We start from the raw sequence: 21,919 nt of genomic DNA, 5'->3' as shown, positions 1-21,919 counted from the left end.
CATGAAAAACCGATAGACCAGGCCCATGACTGAGAGAAGCAGTGGGATCCATAATCACGAACGCATGAGCAGCTAGCTAACGTTAAGAAGCTCAATTAAGAAAGACACCATTAACGTTTACATCCAGCCCCGTCACAAGCACCAGCCTCTTCTCCATGAGTAGATGCATGCTTCCCTCTGTGCTACGATACGGTTGACAGGTGTAGTTTAGTATAAAGAAAAATAGTTGCTACATGAAACTGCTCACAATAAGTCTGTCGATTATCTTGAGTAACTTTGACCATCTCTGGAAATCATGACCAACTGTTGAGTTTTTTTTTTTTTGGAGGGGGGGGCTCTTTGAGCACCACAAGCAGAGTGCCATCTAGTGTCATTATATTTAAGAGAAGGCAGACATCTCTATGGATGAATGAATCTCCAAAATTCAGCATCTCACACGAACAAAATCTAGATGGATAAATAGCATTACAGGTAAGAGGACAGATATGTATTTTTGATTTGTGGGCAAACTGTCCCTTTAGAAAGGTAATAAAATGTTTGCATTTCTGACCAGCATCCAGTCAGAGCATACAAAAGCATTTTCTGTTTCAATTGAGAGCGAAACAAAGAAAGCAGAAGACAGACAGTAAAAAGGATCTCATCACTGGAGAATTAAAAGTCCGCACCACTGACCAACTGATGACAAAGGAGGGGAAAAGAAGAAAAGGAGCAGAGCAACATTAGCAGCTGTAAGTAACCACAGCCATGAATTATTTGCACAGTGGCATTTTCACAATGACACTGGCACTGATGGGGAAAAAAAAACTGCTTAACTCTGAAATTGTAGAGCAGTACGTTATGTCGAGGGCAGCAGCAGCAGAAGGGCAGCCTCGTGGAGAATGCAATAAGGGAGGAGTAACAGGTAGAGATAGGGGGGGAAGAAAATCTTGAGCATTTAATGAGAAAATTCAAGGCACACACCCCCGACTTTATTACAGGCAAATTGACTGCACGGTTCGTCCCACTGCCGGTAGCCTTGTCACGACACTGGCTGCCATAAGTAGAACCTCTCTGTGGCGTTTGAAAATGTAATTTCTGAGAATTAATCAGGCCTCATTATTGATGCTTTGATGCTGCAGCCAGACGATACGAGCCTCCGCCGCTCTTTGTTGTGCTACGTTTAATGTCAGCACACTGGAAATTAAAGGATGATCCGCTGTCCAGGTGTCTATATAAAATGGCCCCTTGAAAGGTAAGACCGTGGTGTTCACAGGCTTTGAAGACGTTCACCGGCATCATATTCCCCTGACAGTGAAAACGAAGAGACATACAAGCGGGATTGGAAAAACAATCAATTTATTATTGGATTTAACCGAATACTGACATGTTTACAAGAGACCAGACTATTATCCAAACAGTGGTTTATGCAACTGAAGCACAAAACAGATGGATATTTATAAGAACAGGCAGAGAGAAGAATAAAAAACATGAGTCAACAGTCTGTGTTGGATGTAGGTATTTATGGAACTGGTCCAAGGTTATTTGGCTGCCGTTTCCATACGTCTCCGTCCTGGCAAAGCAGAACAAAACAACATTACCCCTGACTGGGACCAAACAAGCTACAAACTAACATTTTAATCCTTGCTATCCACCCTGAACTGACTGAACTCCAGAACACAATGTGCCGTTGGTTCTCCTCTCTGACCGTTCAGCTGCTTCCGTTTGCATTGGACCGGGCGGCGGCCTGCAGGGTCCTTCGGGCCATCTCCAGGGCTCCTTCCTGGGTCTTGTTCCCGCCAATAAAGCCTCCGGCGTGGACGAAGATACAGTCCTTAATCCCGCTGAGTTTCGACAGCGCTTCATCGCGCACGCCACGCCACTCTTCTAGCAGGGACAGCCTGGGACAGGAAGACAGAAGGGCAAATTGGCTTACAGATGGACACTATGTGGTCAGCTGCTCGCTTCCTGTCGGCACGTTGCTTTTTGCAAAGACACGCTGTGCTGTACATGCCGGCACAAACGCAAAACCAGCAAATATAAAACCAGGTCTGGACTGATGAATTATATCAAATAATCAATGAAAGAAGAGAATTAAAATAAATATAGACAATTGATAAAAAAAAAGTGTTGCTTCTGAAGATTTGCTTTTCTTTCCCTTTCTGGACCCGAAATAAAATCCTGCCTTTCAAAAGAATAAACTGCAGTTACTCTCAGACATAGCAACGCCACAATCAGCCCTCGCAAATACACCAATAAAAAGGCAGCTTTATTCTTCTCCAGTAATGTGGAAAATCAGAGATTGGCACAGCAGTTGGAAAGGACATACGATGGCACCGGAGTCAACAGGCAATCTTACAAAGCGGGAAAAAGATTGGCCCTGCACAGGTTTATGAGCTGACCCCCACAAAGTGGGCCGAAATTCATAAAAATGTAGAGCAGCTCATTTACCACCCACTGTGTGTAGCATACACCTCTGGCTACAGGCTGGCACGTCATTTAAAACACATCAGCAGCTCTCGTTAGTGTGTGTGTGTGTGCTTGCGTGCCATTCCTGCCTTGATGGGGTTATTATCTCGATTTCTTTTCAGGCTGCTTCTTCAATACATTAAGCAGTGTTTCGTTCAGATTCATCTCTTCATCGCTCACCCCTCACCCCTCAGCTGCTACTGAAATAGACTTTAAAATGCCTTAAAAACTGGCTAATCCGCTAAAAGCCTCAGATTTCGTAAAAAAAAAAATGTCTTGCTGACCTCAGGCTCATCTTCTCCGACACATGCTTGATGAATTATGGAACTGTACCGTCTAACGTCAGAAATAAAGTGACAGAGTTGTCAAACACGGGCACAGTTTGAACAATTAGCAAAGTGTTTTCTCTTGTTCTCGATTCTGAAGGGTTTATTTCCCAGACATTCAGCTCCCTTTTGAATATTTAATGCCATTCTGTTAACCATCCTCTACAGTTGTCATAGTCGGAGAATGAGGAGCTTCACAAGCACAAAAGCGAACCATGATGTCAAATGATTCCCGTGTACATGTGCACTGACACTCGTCGTTCTTCTCCAAGTCTGCTCTCCATGCCATTATCTCTAGTCCACACAGTCTTATCCTTATTAAGTCTGTCATAGGACAACATGGGGAGGAAAGCATGGCAAAGCCCTAATCCCTGTTAAATGAATCAACCAATCGATAGCTCCACAGTATGGCTTGGAAACAAGCTCAAGAGGAAAGGTCAACAGGGCTGGTAATGAGGGAAGGAGTGGGAGGGGGACGACTTGTTGTTATGACAGGCCAGGAAGCTCTGATTCTCAAGATGACCCGTCTAAAAATAAGACCACAATTAGCAAATTAACTTCTCAGCCGCCCACAAGACCTTTACTATACCACAACGAGACAGACGCTGGGGAATTAGTGCTTCATTAGGGGAAAATTATTGCTCCAGATTAGATATGCTGGAGTCATTAAAACATAAAATATCACCCGCGAGTGTTTAGTGGTTCGGCACAGAGCTCCAACTCTTCTGCTCTGTCTCCCTTCCCCGTTACACCAGACACTTGTGCATATGGTGGTGGTATAAAGGTGATGAATCCTCCTGCAGCTTGTTGACTCATAATTTGGTCAGGGGAAGGTAATAGTGTAGGGCTGGACAATATGACGTTGCAAACCTTGTGACAGAAAAACGTTGTCACATTATCCTCAACGTTTACTGTGTTGTGTCACACTTCATATTACGGCAATACTGTTTGTCATTTGGACCCGGCTTTGCATTTAATTATTTTTTTTAATTTGCATTTAACAAGAGGACACGAACAGACATGGAGGAGCGTGAATGTGAAATAGGACGGGATCGTTTTAAATAGGAGAAAACAAAACGAGGAGCTTGCACCTTAAAAGCGAGGCTACTTTTGTCGCAGAGACAGAGGTTTGGGCACCAAAGTCCAAAACAACAAACAAGAACAACAACACGTATTTTAGGTATTTATTTTGTTTGCACCTAAAGCTGAAAAGAGTATTCAATTTACCTTTATAGAAGGCATGTACAATTTAAATGGATTAATAAATTATCGGCATTTTGGGAAATGTATGTTATTGACCATATATCAGAATTGATACTGATGGTGGCTCATGGTCGTCCAAACACTGTTGATATTCAATTTACTGTTTGTCAGATGTTCACAGATGTAGCCTTGGGCTTTCAGAAGCTGTAATGAGCATTTTCACTATATTCTGACAGTTTATCGGCCAAATGGTAAATCAAAAAATAAATAAGATAATCTTTAGTTGCAGCCATAATAAAAAAAAAAAAGGAAGAGCAGATAACTGTGACTGCAGCCAGTGTGTTTTTTTCTAGGAACAGAGCTGTATATTCTGGTCTAGCTCACATTACTGTCAGCCTATAGTATTATCCTACACAGTCCATCTCCAAGGAAGCGCCGCTTCCGTTCCTCTCTTCCTCCTCCCGGCTCATATTTCCTTAGCAATGTCACGTTGATAAAAATAGACCCGTTTCCCCACAGGTGCAGTAGCAGGGACACAGGTGATAACAACACCCCTTTCGCAGCGTCGGCACATGCCCACTGGGAGGAAGCAGGCCACCCAGAGAAAGAGCCATCTGGTGCAATGTTTTCATCTACCTTACAAGCCATTGTAGCTCCACACCAACTGCCATGTTTGTGTTAAATTAAATCTTTGAAGTGCTCCGCGACCACAAGCAGGTGCCAGCCTTTTTAGTTGAAAGCGCTGCCGCCTGATGAGATTCTGAAGCAGAGTGGAAAAAAGTGTGAGGCGAGGGGAGGGGTGGAAAGGTGCGAAAGGTGAGACAGCAAGAAAGGGGAGAGGTCTGGATGAGGGAGAAGAAATATGACAGCAAGACAGACATGGGGAAAAAGGTGATGAAATGGAAAAGAATGATTATAGGTTGGAGGCAGAAATACTGTACATACAAGAGAGAAACGTTGAGAGGGACAGAAAAGAAACACTAATGGGAGGGCCAGGAGCAAGGGGACCTCATGGGAAGAGGTGAAAATAGAAGGCAGCCACTGGTCAGACCAGGACTGAATCAAAAAGCTATTCTACCCTCTTCCTGTGTCTTTGGGCAACCCACAGAGTACCAATTATGAGACATGTCAAACCCTGGACAACAGCCTAACGGCTCATACCGTCAGAGCTAACAAGACATTTAAAGAACATGGTGCTCTGGTGGTCTAGTGTCTTAGAGACCATCTACAGGTCTCAACCCATCATGAGCTAGATCTGAGATATTACCTTTGTAAATTCATCCCAGGGGGGCTGTACAATCTATGTAATATATGATACTTTCAACATTTAGAACCTCAATATGAATAAGGAAAACAGAAAAACACAATGCAACGTAGAGGAACTTGTCTTAAAAGGAAACAAGTTCTTGTGGCCAATAAGCTTTCAAAGAAAATAACATTCCTGCTGATACGACGGGCTGATAAGGCAATGCTTTCCATCAGTTAGGTAGATTCTTATTTTGCAGAGTGAATGTGTACACTTTGAAACGCGATAAGAGCAGGCGTTATAACACCACACAAATCCTGTATTATGTGTCCCTTGGAACCATGACTGTAATTCAGCGTTATAGTTTTCAATTACATTTCATTGATATCAGCATCAAAGTTTCAGACTGGTAATCAGAGCCATTTTAGGTTACGTCTACTTCTACTAGCTCTAAAAACACATGGTTGCTTTTATTTTGAAGCAGAAAAAAAGGTAAAGATTTATTTCATAATAGATCGTAGAAAGTGTCTGTTTATGCCTACAAACACACAACCGGCCTGAATCTAGGGAGAGGAAATAGACAAAAAAATGTCACATTTTATCACAGCTGTTACCAAAATTACACCCGTTAAAGAATCTGTCTTTTATAAGGACCACTGATTTCTCCCTTGGGATAATTCTGCATATGTGAAATAAAATTGCTCCCTAAAATCATCCAGTTGGAGGGCTGAAATGGCAGATAAAAAAGTTGTGATAATAATTACTCACCAACATAATGTGATTGAAAGCTGCATGATTTGCTCTCCAGGGGAAATAACTGATAAAGACGGAAATGTCAGACAATAAGGTGACATTTCACTTTATTTTTTCTGTGAAGGTCAATCTATCATGTGCTTACAGAACAGAATGACTGAACGAATTATGTGTGAAGATTGTGATGATTCCTTTATAATCATGGACATGAGCGAGTGTAGAGAGAGGGCAGTGCTGACACATCCATGCAGCCAAAATGGAGTTTAAAAAAAAAAAAAAAAGGTAAAAAGAGGTGTATTTAAATTTTCTGTGATCTGAAGCTACTTTCATTATTTAACCTTTATTTAACCAGGAGAGGTTAAAATCTCTTTCAGAAGAGAGTCCTGGCCCGGACAGGTAATTTATCCACAGGCAACACTAATTACCATTTTGGTTTGCATTAGCGCTGTACTCCTTCCTCTTCCTCTGCATGAAGTCTGCATTCATTTTCACAGAGCCATAATTAGCAATCCCTGTTGTAATGATGCCAGGTATAGGGTTTGATACATACTTATAGTTTTTATTGGCAGCTTAATTTGCGGTCACAACCTACCTTCTCATACACACAGTCCTCTCAACGTCTTAAAGTGGTGTGACAGAGTGATGTTTCTGTTCATTCACAAACTATCTTTGGCTGATTAAAGACACCAGCTGTGCAGACTTTTTTTTTTTTTTTTTTTTTTTTTAATTAATGTTACCAAATTATTTTTAATTAGCTACAGGTTATCTAATGTGCCACTGGGGCTTCTTAAATGCTTTCATATCACTTTTACTTCTAATAACAAACTCAAAAGTTATCTATTCTCCCAGGCCACTGGTCGATCAGTTTGTGTGTGTGTGTGTGTGTGTTTTTGCATGGTTTCACTTGTTTCGTGTAAAGTTGGTTACATGTGCAGCTATCTCTATTTGACTGCGTTGCCCTTTTTTTATTTCTATGTGGCAGTGTCATAGTGATATATCAATACATATCTGATACTAAATATTTGAAATGGTTTCAATATTCCTTTAATGCAGTATTTATACACTCTCTTGTCTCCCTGACAGCAACACACACGATTTTAAAAGGCCTCATCAAAAGAGAAAAATAATGATATTTATTGCAGTCCTTCAGCTGTTCAAGAAAAGCAGAGTTGTAATTTTATATTTATCTTTTAGCAAAAATATCACACCCTTAACATCAACTTTCCCCATGGTATCAAAAATGGTATAGACTGTTTTGTGATATCATGATAATAAGGTTAAAGTATGTTGGATGTGTGCTTCTTTGATTCACTTTCAATCATTTGTGTTACTTTTGCTCTTATGTTCTCATATTTATGTAATGTCTATTATATTTTTGTCTTTCGATGAAATGCACTAATTTAACAGTGGGGAGTGAGCAGAGATATAAGGTTTGATAAAAGATTCATTAAGAGTCTAATCTTAATGAATCTTGGTATTTTGATAAACTGGGAAACTTGATCCAAAGCGGATCAGAGCCAAAACCCCAGGCAATACTGTTAATTTCTGAAAGGCACTAATCACTACTAAGATCCTTCCGCTTCAGTCACTGGTGCTTAAGTGCACATGGTGAAGGCTCAAGGATCGATATCACATTAACAGCACAAGTCTCAAACCCTGGAGCACAAGAACAGAATCCAGAATGGCAAAACATCGAGGGAGCAACATGGCTGCTGGAGAGATGTTGCACCAAATGTAAAATGAGGCTTAACTAGTCAGGATCTAGTTAAAAACTAAGCTGAAAAAGTGTACTGCACGAGAAGCCTGGAGCACGTTTTCTTGGTCATGTGTGCTGTATGCTGGGATGTGGGGCAGCAGTCAAACAACACACCAATTACAGGACTCCGGTGGGGATGCTGATGACGTTATTAGAGCAGCATTGCAGGTCGGAGTGCGAGAGGCGCCTCAGGTAAACAATTCCCCCTCTTGAGGTAACGAAAACAAACTTGAGAGGTGTTAATCATCTGACAAATTCACACAGAGGCTCTTTGTCTTGTCGTCACTGTCATTATGTACAGGGTGACGAGACAAGAATACCAATGCGATTTAATGAGCATCTTTTGCTTTACAGCCGGGCTTCAAGCTTTGGGGGACCTGATTACTACTAAGAGATGCAAAAAGATACTCCACAACAACAGCAGCATGCATAATGTCGCCTGGTGCACAAAGCAAGGAAAGAGCAATATGTTTCTACAGTATGTACGGCTCAAACAACAATGGGCCTGAACAATTCAAAGTGATTAACACCATCATAAGCCATGACATGTACTAAAAACGCCTGAGAGACCATTAGAAGACCATTTCTTAGTTTTAATTTAGAGTTACAACCATTTCCTTGGTCTAGACTAAAATATCTCAACAAATAATGGATGCATTAATCGCCATTAAATATTGGATGGATATTCATGGCTCCCAGAGGATGACTCATACTGACATTGGTGATCCCGATTTTTCATCCCCATCAGGATCAGGACATTTGTGGTGACTTTTAAAATGTTTTTTATGAAAATTAGTGCCCACATTTATGTCCCCCTCAGTGTGAACTTTAATAACTTCTGTGACTCCCTTAACTTTTTAATCAAGCACCATCTTCAGGTCAAAATGTTAATGTTTTCAAATACATGCAAAACTAATCTCATTCCTATCAGCCTCAGCTATTCACTATTTGTAAATAGCAAATTGTAGCATTCTTTTTTTCAGCCCGTTCATTTGCATAATGAAGCAGAAATGCATTAAGAAATGTAAAAAGAAAACACAGACATAAAAAAAGGATGTGCAAGGATAACGCAAATGAAACAAAAAATGCAATAATAAATGTGCTTATAAATAAATAAATGAAAATCAAATTTAATGAAAATGTAAATTAATCAGAAAATTAATACCAAGGCAAATAAACACAGAAGCAATTATAAACAGAAATATCAATGTACGTCACATTCTAAATAATCATTTTGTTTGATGCATTTAATGACATATCTATTTACTGATTCATGTATTTGTTTCTTTAATGATGAAGATTTGGGCCCGTTCAGTCGTTTTAAGGTAAACATTGATATTTGACCTTTCTGCTGTGGTAACAAAGACATAATTGTTCTAATTGCATGCCTTTGCGAAATAACATCCCTTAATCAATCGTCTGCCATTCGCTCTGGTTCTTTCCATTTAGTAATGCAAGTACATATTTGTTCAGTACTATTGTTTAGAGATTAAAAGGGCCTGTAAATATTTGTGCAGATGTGTAACTTCTGATGTGCCTACATCATATTCATACTACGAGAGGGTTGTGCATAAACAATGGAGTGCGCTCAATAGAGCAATTAACGTTTATTAAAATTCACCCTCATAATAATCCTGCAGTATGTTTAAATAAGTAGCTGTAAATAAAAGCACCTGTCAAATTGCTAAGCCAGCACGTATTGTATATCTGCCAGCTTGCTGTGTTGGGAGCGGAGGGTGTAATTACCAAGAGGAAAACAGCAAAGAAACACCTGAGTGAGAGTGGGCATGGAGAAAGGGCTCAGGTGTCTCTGTTGAGGTGTTGGGAGTGTTTACATCCTTTTTAACCCCTCAGAGAGCAATGTGAGAACAAAACCTCTGTCTCAACTCAAGGATCATCATCATCCTACAAACAAGTATTTCCATCCAGTCAGGACTCAGCCTCTCACCGGGATGACATGTCAAACCTCTGTGCGCAGTTGTCAAATGGTCTGATAAGCATGAAATCGTACACCATGGTTCGTCTCCGTCACCAGAGCTCAACTCAATTCCGCACGTCTGGGAGACTCCAGATCTGCACTTGTCAATGTACTTTACACAACAACGCTAGAAAAATCCTGTCTGGGAGAATTTCGTGTGTGTGAGTCAGTCAGTGCGTTCACATGCACATCTTAGTCGGATTACAGCCATAGTTCAACTATGCTACTCAATCAGACAACTGCAATTGTCCGAGTATACATGCCGGTGAGAAAATCGGATTATTGGGCCGAAGCTTGTCATACCCCGGTAGGCTAGGTGGCGCTGTACCAATTTCAACTAGTGGTAACAGAGACACCTCCGGCTGACCTCTTTACGTCACCAGCTGCCTTGGCATTCCAGAAAGATGGTGTAAGAGGAGCGAGACGAAGCTACATCTTTGTAAATTTCGTATATGGTGTACATGATAATTACAAAAACTAGATGCACAATGGCGCTCTTACTTGCGGTTATTTCGGAGGACAGACGCCGCCGTCCTTCTACTTCCGGCTCACGGCCCCAGGGAAAAAATCTCGAATAATCTGGGTGCTTTAATTCAACTATGAGAAATCCGATCCGGTCCGATTTTAGTCACACTAAGGTGTATACATGCATCTTAAAAATCCGATCATAGTCAGACTAACACAGTAATTCGGTTTTCTTGAGTGTCATGTAAACGCACTGACTGTTACAACATCCTTGTGAGTCCAGCATTTTGATTAATCCTAAGGTAACTCATGCAAGGTGTTCCCTCCACGTATGAGATCACAAACTGTATCTCGTGAAGCAGAAATAACATTTAAATAACCTTTTCACAAAAAATAATCTTTGGATGAAGTCACACCTGTTCTGGAAGGTGTTGAGTCCTGCGGGGACGCACTGGACCCTCCACTGGCCATTCTGGTCGGGGTAAAGGACAAACTTGATGGGCGTCTCCACTTTGAGCTCCTTCTCCAGGGAAAACAGATGCTCCTTCCAGGGGCACCCACCCTGGGTGAACGAAAGCACCTCCCCACTGGGATCTACCTGGAAGTGAGAAGAGAACCGGAAAATTGTGTTTTTAAAAATGGCAGAAACCTTCAGAAACAACTGCAGTTTTCAGTGTAATTTAAGATTTCTTTGAATTAAGAACAAGCGTAAGAGAATAGTCAAACAGATCCTTGACATTTACAGCTTTGTTAATCACATAGTATGTGATCAAACCAGAGCTAAAATATGGAGCCAGAACAGTCTTAAGTTTTTTTGCATCAAATAAAACATTTGCCATTGAAATGAAAACTTGACTGAAAAAGTGAGCATTGGCATTGAAAAACTTGGACTGGAAAAAAAAAAAAGATGAAAGAAAGTTCCACTGGGAAAAAAACAAGGGGATCAAATATGGAAATCATGCAGCTCCTCCAAATCCCTCGCCTCCACGCCAGAGCAGTGACTGACAATCAACAGTAAAGGACTGTCATTGGGGAAAATAACTGTCAGTGTATCAAAAAAGAGAAAAAGAAATCAGATCCAGAAAAGAAACACAAGAATTAGGAAAAAATAATGTTTAATATGTTACATGGTATATTACTTATTTTTTATGCATGTGTATTATGTTTTTCAAACTTTTTCAGTGCCAGTGAAATAATAAAAAAATATGTTATTCAATGCCACACTGTGTTTCCAGTGCCTAAACCTAAAGACTCCATTTGGCTCCCCATTAAACTACAATTTCATCATTTATCTGCCAATATTTCAACAGCAACACAGAGGTACAGGGGAAGGATTTCCCCTTTTATCAAAGACAAAGGAGCTACAATTATTTGGTGATTATTATCTAACAGATATTTTACCCAGCATATTCTGTTATGGTGACACCGAAGATGGCCAATGACCCAAGTGCCCAAGTTAAAGTGTTTACAAAGAAACATTAGTGTACATTAGATTTCACAGTGTTGTACCTGATGCCTCCCCTTCACAGCTTCCTCCACCACCACACGAGCCGGCAGCCATGAGGTCTGGTAGAAGTCCAGCCGGTCCAGGAACTCCTCCCCGACCATCTTCATCGCCTTTCTGAAACCCTCCTGGTAAAAACACGTGTATGTGTAAGAATGTGAGAGATCTGCATCAGATTATGAAGACAGAAATATAGTTTTTGACAACTATCTGTTATTTCGATGAAAAACTGATTGAGACCATGTACAAGACATGCATGCGTGTGACTGAGGGGGCTGCTGTGTCCCTGAATTTTAAGAGGAGATGGAAGAGATGAAAATGTCTTGAGTTTTTCAATTACCGCAAAAAGTTTAAGAGTTCAGCAGGTCAGTCAACCATCATCATTGTCTGTCAAACATTTTTTAATATAAATCTTTCACACTCTCTGATTTCCCTCTGCAGTTCTGCCTGGCAGTGTGGGTTAGTGGGGAAATTAAAGGAAAGTGCTAAGACAAGAATTACAATCATGTGAACTGAAATGTGAAACAAACATACAGGTCTGCTACCCCACTGAGACAGCGCCAAACAGCGGTGAAAGAAAACTGTCAGTCTTGTCAACATATATGCACACAAAGGCTGCTTTTTCCCTGCAGGTCTTTTCTTCTCGCCCGAAAGAGAGACAGAATATTTACACGAGGTCTTCTCTGGGCCTCTGTTGCTCAAATAAATGCATTACACCCGTCATGTTTTGCACACTTTTAGTCTAGCTTAGGTGCCCTTTGTGTGTGATTAGTATTAAATGATGTGGCCAAAACCTTGTTTATTTAACTTTCTCCTCATCTTCCTGTTGACTGATTGTTGTTTTTGCTCGTTTTCTTTATGAAGGACAATAAACCTCTTCAAACAGATAGATTTATCTTTTGTCCTAAACAACAGCAACTCGATATCTTTGGGTGTTCGGACTGTTGTTCGGACAAAAAAAATGTAATTTGAAGACATTAACTTGGATTTTATGAAACTGCAATGGGCATTTATGATTAATTGCATGATTATATTGTGTTTCTCGTGTGTTTTCCCATCAGCATATATATTAATGTGCACAATGCAAAACCCAGTATCAACGTCCAGTGGCATCTCCAGAGAGCATTATGACATACTACCATGCAGATAAACTGAACATTGTTGTGCACAAATGTTCTCTTACTTCTTTCTAACAAAACGTGCCGTTCAGTAAACCCCGCTGCTACATTTGACAATGACATTTCTATTTTGTGTAAGGAAGTATTTAATTCCTTGAATTTTATTTGAAGTTATCCGGTCTTTCACTTTAAGACAGACACACAGCACACACATCTAACATACCTGGCGTATAACAAACGTGCTGCATCAGATCGGTCCATGTGTTAAGTGTGGGAATACATTCACACTCGTGCGGTCCCTCACCTCAGTGTCCTGGCTCTTGCTGTTCCAACGTGGGTTCAGGTGGCCGACACGTGCGCTCAGCGTGGAAGAAACAGAGTAGCGGGCCTCCCCGTCATACTGTGAAATGCCGTTGTCTACAGCATCCACCTCCTCCACGAAGCTCTCGTACAACTGCAAGGAAACGAAACAGACATGTGAGGTTATGAGCCTGGAATGGCACGGGAATCAGCTGCATTATGTTTGTGCTCATTTTGAAAAGGAGTAATTAGAGGTAAGCCATTCTTTTTCTGGCTAGGGAAGTCAAGAAAGGACTTTCAGGAGAGGGAAGTGTAGTGGGATTATATTATCCTGATTGAAGTCCATTTGGTCACAGTGTGCGGGCATTCACTGAAGACTTGAGGTCATTAAACTAAAAAGGAAAAAGACGAAACCGCTGCTATTTTACAGTTCACTGGTAAAACTAAAAAAAAAGAAGTGGAAGGGGAGCAGAGAAGCAGAGACCTATTTTGTGCTGAAAAGTCACCTCCTCAGTGGAAGGTCAATCACCAAAGGGTTGGCATTTTACAAGTGGCTTACTGGTGGAACTAACTTTTGGGGCAAAAATAGAGATTCAGTTTGTCTGAGCTGACAGAGGACGAGGCGTGCACCATCCTAAAATAAATAGAGCCTCAGCCATGAGTAAAAGGATTAGTTGGGGCTTTAAACAAACTGACACATCAAAAGGCTGATGATAATCTGAGTTAATAGTGCTAATATTTATGGCGACCCAAGATTTAGCTGGCTTACTGTGCGTGGACATCAGAACAACTCTGTTTGCCAAGGCCTCCTGCTGTCGAAAATGCTTTAAATATGACTGCAGTGTCCTCTGTTTGTATTCGGCGAGCAACTTTGCCACATCCCTGTCTCTTTCTCCTTTAGTTTCTAACCACACTCCAATTCCAACTGTCTAATGAAGATGAAAGACACATAACAATAGACATTCAGCATTCTCTACAGCCAGTGAGTGTATGGTTTATGCTTTTAAAACAACCAACATGGAGATTAGTGTTATTCATTTAACTGTTGAGCTAGCTGTCCTCTTTACATCTCATTTGGTCTTCTTGTTTCATGATGAAATTGAAGTTGTTCAGATACAATACACCGGCTGAGGCGAGGGAGAACATCTGTTTCCAGCAGAGTGTTTGTGTTGTGAATGAAACACAATGCGTGCTAATGGTTGCTATAGCGCTGACCTCCTATAAATCCCTCCTCTCACCTTGTCAAAGAGCACCTCCAGCTGCCTGTCGTCCTCCTTCAATTGCGTCAGCTGGGCCAGCAGCTGACGTCCGAAGTGTACGTAGACCAGGCCGGCTGAGCTGAGCTTGGTCACCCATGGCTTCTCTGGAAAGAGGCTGTGGAAACTCTCTGTAAAGGTCCTGAACAGAGGAGAGAAAACAGCGTTAGCTGATTGCAACAGAGATATTCAGACAATATTTCTATTTACAGTGGGTGAAAAAGGTCATCATGTAAGTGCCGTCTCTGACATGTATGTATGGTATGATGACGGTAATGTGAAACAGATTGCTTCCACTTAATGCATTTCTTCTGGGCCCAGAACAGCTGCGGGTATCAGCTGGCCAAAACATGAGTGGTTAATCAGAATCAAACCAAAACACGGCTGTAAATAACATTTCTCTCCATCATAGATTAAAATCCTCACATTGGAGAAGCTGCGGCCAGAGAGATGACTTCAACGATTAATCAGTTATCAAAACGTTTAACGATTGGATTAATAACTCAATCCATGACAAATTAAAAATAAGTGCCTTTTCTCATAACCTACAGAAACGATAAGTTTAATTGTATGGTTGGAAGTAACACTGGAAGTATAAGCTCTTAAATTGGGTCTGACATTATATTTTTTCCCTCATCTGCCACTGTGGAATGTCACAGATAATTTCTACCATCCATTACATTTTCTTGTCTGCCACTTCTCTACATAGAAGACGTGCAAATTGTTAACACTGAGTCACTAGTACCTGACAGTAGAAATATGAAATACGTCACTGCCATCTTGTCACCTTCAGCTCCGACTATTCTTCCCTTAAGAATTTACTCTTTAAAAATAATATTTAACAATATATGAAACACCTGTCTGCCTTGGTGAACCAATTTGTTTACCTGACACAAACAACATTTACTGTATATTTGGCAAGTGGCAGCCGCTAATTTCATTCCCTGCTTGTTATCGATGACTCGATCAATATAAACTCATCAGAGGCCATTTTGATCTTGAGGAACATTTAGAACTCTATCCAGTAAAATTGCTCAAAAGTTGCTTTTCTGCTTCATAACATTATAAACTGAAAACCTTGTGGTTATTTGACTGTTAAGGCACCAATAACTAAATAACAAACAGCTACACTGATGAGTTGATCATTCAATTGGTTGGTCGACCGAAAATTTCCCTAAATAATTTTTATTATTATTTTTTCTTAGTTATTATTCTTTTATTTGTACCCAAGAAGTCCCATGTGCTTAAAATCTGTTTTTCAAAAGGAAGACCTGGCCAAGATGGCGCTCCACTATTATTCAACATAACAAGTTCATCATAACATGTCCAATTCCTTTTTCTAAATTTGGAGGATGTGCTGCTTTTCTCAGTTTTATATCAGTTTAAACTGATTATCTTTGAGTTATGGACTTTTGGTCAGAAACGTAGGCCTTTTGAAAGTATAATCTTGGACTTCAGGAAACTCTACCCACTAATTTTGTTACCTTTCATGGACCGAACCATTAATCGAGGAACTAAACAGCTGATTAACTGGTAACTGGAAATGATCAAAAACCTATTCCCACCTTAACAAATGTGATGGTGAAGACAACAAGGAAAGATTCTTTGGTTATTTATACATAAAAAACTCAGCGCCATGTAACATATATAGAAAATGTAAATCAGCTCATCTCAAGGCTAAAAGCTGAAAAACACTTCAAAGTCTGTAGGCAGATGATATCCAACACTCTCGGGAGATTAAACATTAGTGCTCTGCCCATAAACACTGTTCATATTTTCTCCAATAACTGAGGCCACTTCAATGAAAAATCTGCTGCAGCCGGATGTGTGCTGTACATTACTGGCTGTGCATCAGACATCAATAAAAGGCACTTCCATCACATCCATAAATGTTCTCTTCAGCTTCAGAGCGCGTATGCATTGACTGCAGAGAGAAAGCATGCTCCGGTCCGCTTGTAAGCGTGAGCAGATAAATAAAAGCCACCGGAGGTCTCTCCTCTGAGCCACGTGCTGAGATGGGTGGGCTCCAGCACCCAGCCACCGCTGGTCATTTAATTCAGGCTTAATTAGGATGCTTGGGCTGCAGCACAGCGGAAAAAAGGCCGTCAAATGAATGAGTGACATGCTCGGGAAGCAGGGGGTAATCACAGCCATTAAGACGGCTAATTGGCCAAGCTGAGGCATTTCTATGCTGATTATCAGGAGATGGGAGTGAATGAGCGAGAGGAAAATGACAGAGTGAAATTGAGAGTGGCTGAAAAAGATACGCTCACCAGATGAGAAGTCATCAAACTGTTTGTGTGAAATCAAAGATGGTCTCCTAGAAAACTAGCATTTAGCACTTAGAGCTTAATCAAGGTGAATCAGTGAAGCAAAAAAAAATAAAACCAAGAACTACTTTGGCAATGAAAGTGTTGCAAAGCGTCCTCAACTAAAAATGCACTGCGCTTCTCACACTGCAACAGCTGCACCACTTACTTTTGCTAATCACTCTTTATCGTTGAAAAAAATAGCTTAATGCTTCTTATGCACCATGCGCAAAATCATGCTTCATGACTCTTTCCCCTACTAAAAGCATCACAAGGAACTGAATGACTCATGAAGCTCAAGCACAGTAAAAATTAGTGGGGAGTAATCAATTACCTCAATTATTCTGAGGTCAGTAATATAGTTATTATTACTTATGGGAAATTTGGGTTGCTGCAATATGAACAGAGCATTGTGTTGGCTTTTATGACCTTTAAATGTCCACGTTTTTGACCAACTAAGGCCAATGTCACTGTACTGTCGGACATTCTCTGACTCATTCAACAGTTCTTGACCCCTGACCCCCATCCAAACTCCCCCCCTGGTTTAGAAAGAGAGAATTTTCAATCTATCAAATATACCACATGGCTAAAGAAATCCAAACAAGATTGAGACATTCCAATCTGGTTATCTCCGTCCAAGGCAGATGGAGGGGAGTGTTCCTTTTTAATTCATTTAAATCTCACTGCGACCTTCAGTACTGTAGAGCAGATTCAAAATCATCTTCTAGAAACTGTAATGGTCGCTGGGTCATTGCCAGTTCAGCCGCTTCACTCCTGAGTCTGTGGTGTTCCAGTTTGCATCAGATTTAAATGTGCAATATGTGAGAATATGAAGCAATTTAAATGTATTAATCGCTGAAAATAGGGCCGCCCTCAACTTTCTTGGTTGTCTATAACAGCTGGACCGATTTCTATGCAAAGCACTCGGGACATTTTGTCCAGGAAAATCCAAAGGATGTGACGTTAATTCACATTCCTGCATAGAGAAAAATGAAAGAATAATTATCAATTGTTGACCTGTTATCATGCATTGTTGATATCACGTGAATACAAGGTTACGGGATGCTGTGTTTACAGGTAACACACACAGCCAGTGGAAGCACCTGACACCACATCACAATAAAAAGCTGCATAAGAACAGCTTATCTATGTGATTCCTCTGCAGAATGCAGACGGCATTCATCACTGTGCCAATGTTACAACAATACATTTGCTTACTTTTTATTTCTTTGCTGAGTGGGAGCAGTGAGTGCATTTCTAGGCTGAGCGTAATCCCTGCCAGATCTAATCTGCTGTGCCTTAGTAACCTTCACTCTGTGTTTAGAGAAAATGTCTCATGCCTCCAACTATTACAGCCATTTCCTTACCTGCTTAAGAAACTTCTAAAAACTGCAGAGATAAAAGTTTTCCACATCTGCAGCAAAGAAATTGTCTTAAAGAAAAAAAAAAGATTCTTGAATGTTCTTTTTGTCTTTAGCTTCCACTCAAGGGGGACCCTAACCCTAAACAAGTTTGGATGAAAACAAGTAAAGAACTGCTATTAATTGTTCTTGATGCAGTCTTGAGGGGATTAGTTAAACATTTGGGGAAATAACCATTCATGGAGAGAGATAGATGTAAAATTGATACACACTGCAGTACACATTATTATCTTTCTGTTTAATATGAAGCTGAGGCTGGCAGCCAGTTAGCTTAGCATATAGACCGTAAACAGCTAACCTGGTTCAGGATGCACTTTTTCTTTTTCCCGGCTGGAAACAGCAACTTCCTGGAGTTTATGCCTTCCTTGTAAAATGGCTTATCGGCACTATAAGACTATGGTTATAGTAAAGACAAAGCAAAATAGGGTATTTTGCAAAAATACTACTTTAATGGCTTAATTTTAGGCTTTTAATTTACACAGTTCTGTCTTGAAGTGTTTGTATTGCTGTCAACTTCATCTGTGCACTGTCACACTTTTGAAAACATGCTCTTGAAATGAGGACTAATTGTTCACGTCAGCTCCCTCTCTAACTTCCTCGAGCACCCCATCCCACTTGCATCCATCCCCGTCATCACAACCATCTTGCCCCCATCAGTGCATGTGAGTGACAGCTACATCCTCCTGCGGCCCCTGACAGCGTCATGGCAGCCTCTGTGCCTCGTGAACCGACAGCGGGGGGGGGGGGGCCTTCAATTGAAGGAGCACTAATTATCACTAACCACCTGCCAGGAAGAGAGCACTGGCATATCTTTATCACCGTGGTCATAAAAGCTAGCACTGATTATCATCAGGACATTAAGCTGACAAGACATCTGGAATAAGCTGATTACTGATGAGACTTGGAGTGAATGCAATCATTTTGAAGGAACTTTTGCAGGAAATACAGTAGAAAACATTAAGCCTGTTATTCATGATTTATGCAGTTAGAGATCCTCCAAAGAGAATAGATACTGAGAAATCTCTAAGCTCAGAGATTGATATATGATTATCTTTTATTTGTTTTCTGGACAACAAAACAAAAAGAGCAACAGGCCTGAATTCCAGTTGGATTTCCTACTCTTGAGATTAAGAAGCCATGACGGGGGAAAGGAGAAGATACAATCTTAAATCCAGGTGCTTTCCAGGCAATAATCAATACCACTTTATATAAGAATGTACATTTACATTTCATTGTACTGCAATAAATTGTCAAATATCCACCCCCATGTGTCATTTACAGTGCTTCAACTAACGATTATATTCATTAATTTGTTGTCTTTTTCCATTTACCACCTAATGTTTTGGTCAAAAATGTTATTTTACATTTATTACATTTTTACCTTATTACCAATTAGTCAGCTGATTATTTTTCTTCATCTACTGTTTTGTCCATAAAATGATAGAAAACTAGTGATAATGTCCACTGTAATTTTCCCGAAATCAATGGAGACGTTATCAAATGTGTTTTTTTTCTGATCAATAGTCAAAATACACAAAACACACAAAAATCGGTGACAGAGAAACGCAGCAAATCCTCACACTTGGATGTTGGAACCAATTACTTTTCAGCATTTTTGTTATTTTGATTATCAAAATAATTGTAGATTAATTCATATCAATTAAATAATCAAGTAACTGACTAGTATTTCAGTTCTACAATTTCAAATGTCTTGATTTGTCCAACTACCGCAATGCTAAAAAGATATTCAGTTAACCGTCACATAAACAAATCAGAAAAGCAGCAAATCCTCACATTATCGGAAATGGATCTATTAGATGTGGAAAATTGTCTTTATCGATTAATTAGCTATGTTTTAGCTCCAGCTGACGCAGATATAAATATCGGCCTTTAACATCTGTAATTAAAAACAAGACAATTGGGTCTTTTCACTGCAGACACCGTGACAGCTTCACATAGGAAAAGCCCAGGCGTAATTCATTACATTCATTATGATGGCTGGCTCAATGACATGGCTTACCGGCATATCTAAAGGGAATGAGAAATTGCTAATAATATTAGTTACCCCTTTGGCTTTGCAGCTGGTACATGCTGAACATGAAAGAGGGCCATTGTGCTGTTTTTACAGTGTTTGGGTAGCTATCAATGACAATCACACCAGACTGGACTACATCATAAATCAAAGTCACACTGTCAATTTCAGCAGGCATTCTCAAACATTTACATTTACAGTACTAACATAGCAATTGCTCTGTAGTGTTAACACAGCTGTACCTCTGATGATGGTCATAGCGATGCTTCTTTGGATCAAACTCTCCTCCCACATCTACAACGATGTCGCACTCTGCCAGCTTTGACGGATCCCTGGTACGGATGATCTCAGCATCCTGTGCAACGAAAACAAAGTTTAATTTCACCTGATAAAGGATTTTATGTATAAGCCTGTTAAATCCAAGAGTCAAGTACATTTTGAAATCAGTTCTACTAAGACCATTAATTATAACAGGGTGTGGCCCTTAGTATACCCTCTGGAGGCAGCACTGTATGAAGTTTTGAGCTCTAATGGGGCACAATCTGTAATTCTTTTTGTTGCATATCCATGCACATGCATATGATCACCCATATACAAGTACCCCTTACTGATTGAGTGTGGTGTATCTTCTGGCTTTAACCTAGTGATTATCTAGTCCTGTCAGGATGGGCAATAGGATGATGGTGACATAACAGTCAACAAACAGAGATTTTGCCACAATGTTTGCTATCCCTTATATAACTTTAACATCAATGTGATGATCATTGCCTAGAAAATTCACTGCATCAAGATGTCAATCTCATGATATAACATTATATATCCTGTGGCAGTGGACTTGATCACCCTTTCCTGACCCTATTTAAAGTTTGGTGGACACAGAATGTGCCAAATGCTGGGAAAACAATAGGTCACATACAACTAAATGGGTTTTCTGTTGAAATCAGTCTCGCTTTGAGCCAAACAGCACAGATAATAAGTCACCTTAAACAGGTCCAAAATTATGGCATGGCAGTTTCTCCTGAGGAGTAAAATATTTGAGTAAACTAGATAAACTTCGGGTGTACTGTGTGTTATCGCTCTTTTAGCTCCATCTACCTGTACAGCAGCACCCCCAATTGGAGTGTTAAAACATGACAATGGAAGTACGACAGACGAAGGAAAAAAATAATAAAAACTTTTCCATACAAGTCAGCCAATGCAAACTAAACAAATGCATTTAAAGCGTGGTTTTATCAACATGGTTTGAATTAAAGCTGCAACAGAACAGACTGTAATTAGACAGCAACAGCTGAGGGAAACAATACAAGCTGCCTATCATCCCGCCAAAATCATCTATTACAGTGTGCTGAACCTCACCTTGTACTCAGGTAGCTGCCGGAGGAAGAAACAGGCCAGAACTTCATCACAGTGAAAACTGCCGTTGTGGGTTCCGATCTTTTTAACCGTCATGTTGTCAGTGCAGCGCTTCTTCGCTTGACTCGACATGTATCGCGGGTCAATGCGAGTAACGTCTACAGAGAGTAAACGACAGCAGTTAGCTTGTGAGTTAAACCGTAAGAAAACACTTGCCGGTTTGCTTAAGTTTATTTGAGATGTGATTTTAGTTAAGTTGATTGCAGCCGTGCGTACACACAACATTCAGACACGGCTTCACACGAGACGTACCGGAAGCGGACAGATTTGGCAGCTGGACCGGATGTGGTGCATCTGATTTAATGAGCCGAAAGAACCCGAGGAACGGGGAAGTGAATTAGTTTTTTCTTCGCTTTATATTTTCTTTAACAGGCATGTGCGACCATAACAACAT

At 40.4% G+C, this 21,919-nt stretch overlaps 1 protein-coding gene across 3 annotated transcripts; it reads right to left on the bottom strand.

Moving 5' to 3' along the window:
* Positions 1-1,318: 1,318 nt before the first annotated feature.
* On the bottom strand, positions 1,319-21,872 carry myg1 (myg1 exonuclease). 3 transcript variants are annotated; one of them, XM_030421399.1, is made up of 8 exons: positions 21,778-21,872; positions 21,469-21,623; positions 20,355-20,467; positions 14,333-14,492; positions 13,099-13,248; positions 11,682-11,804; positions 10,589-10,770; positions 1,319-1,877 (listed from the first exon to the last, which is right to left on the bottom strand). In XM_030421399.1, exons 2-8 carry the CDS (start codon positions 21,595-21,597, stop codon positions 1,688-1,690), a joined length of 1,047 nt encoding a protein of 348 aa, XP_030277259.1. In that variant the 5' UTR covers positions 21,598-21,623; positions 21,778-21,872; the 3' UTR covers positions 1,319-1,687. The 3 variants fall into 3 exon arrangements, with proteins under 3 accessions (XP_030277259.1, XP_030277258.1, XP_030277256.1); XM_030421398.1 differs by having other exon boundaries at positions 1,319-1,549; positions 1,685-1,877; positions 21,469-21,824; XM_030421396.1 differs by having other exon boundaries at positions 21,469-21,824.
* Between the last annotated feature and the right edge of the window lie 47 nt (positions 21,873-21,919).

Source organism: Sparus aurata, chromosome 6, assembly GCF_900880675.1.
Source record: "Sparus aurata chromosome 6, fSpaAur1.1, whole genome shotgun sequence".
Lineage (NCBI taxonomy): Eukaryota > Metazoa > Chordata > Actinopteri > Spariformes > Sparidae > Sparus > Sparus aurata.
This window is presented reverse-complemented; position numbering and strand designations above follow the sequence as displayed.

What these genes read in the sequence shown, in the direction of transcription:
- myg1 (XM_030421396.1), bottom strand. Translation starts at nt 21,750, where the DNA reads ATGTTGTGTGTACGCACGGCTGCAATCAACTTAACTAAAATCACATCT. An exon ending in CGCTATGACCATCATCAGAG is followed by an intron (nt 14,493 to 20,354) that starts GTACAGCTGTGT and finishes TCCTCTGTTCAG; the next exon opens with GACCTTTACAGAGAGTTTCC. An exon ending in CTCAACACCTTCCAGAACAG is followed by an intron (nt 1,878 to 10,588) that starts GTGTGACTTCAT and finishes TTCCTGTCCCAG; the next exon opens with GCTGTCCCTGCTAGAAGAGT.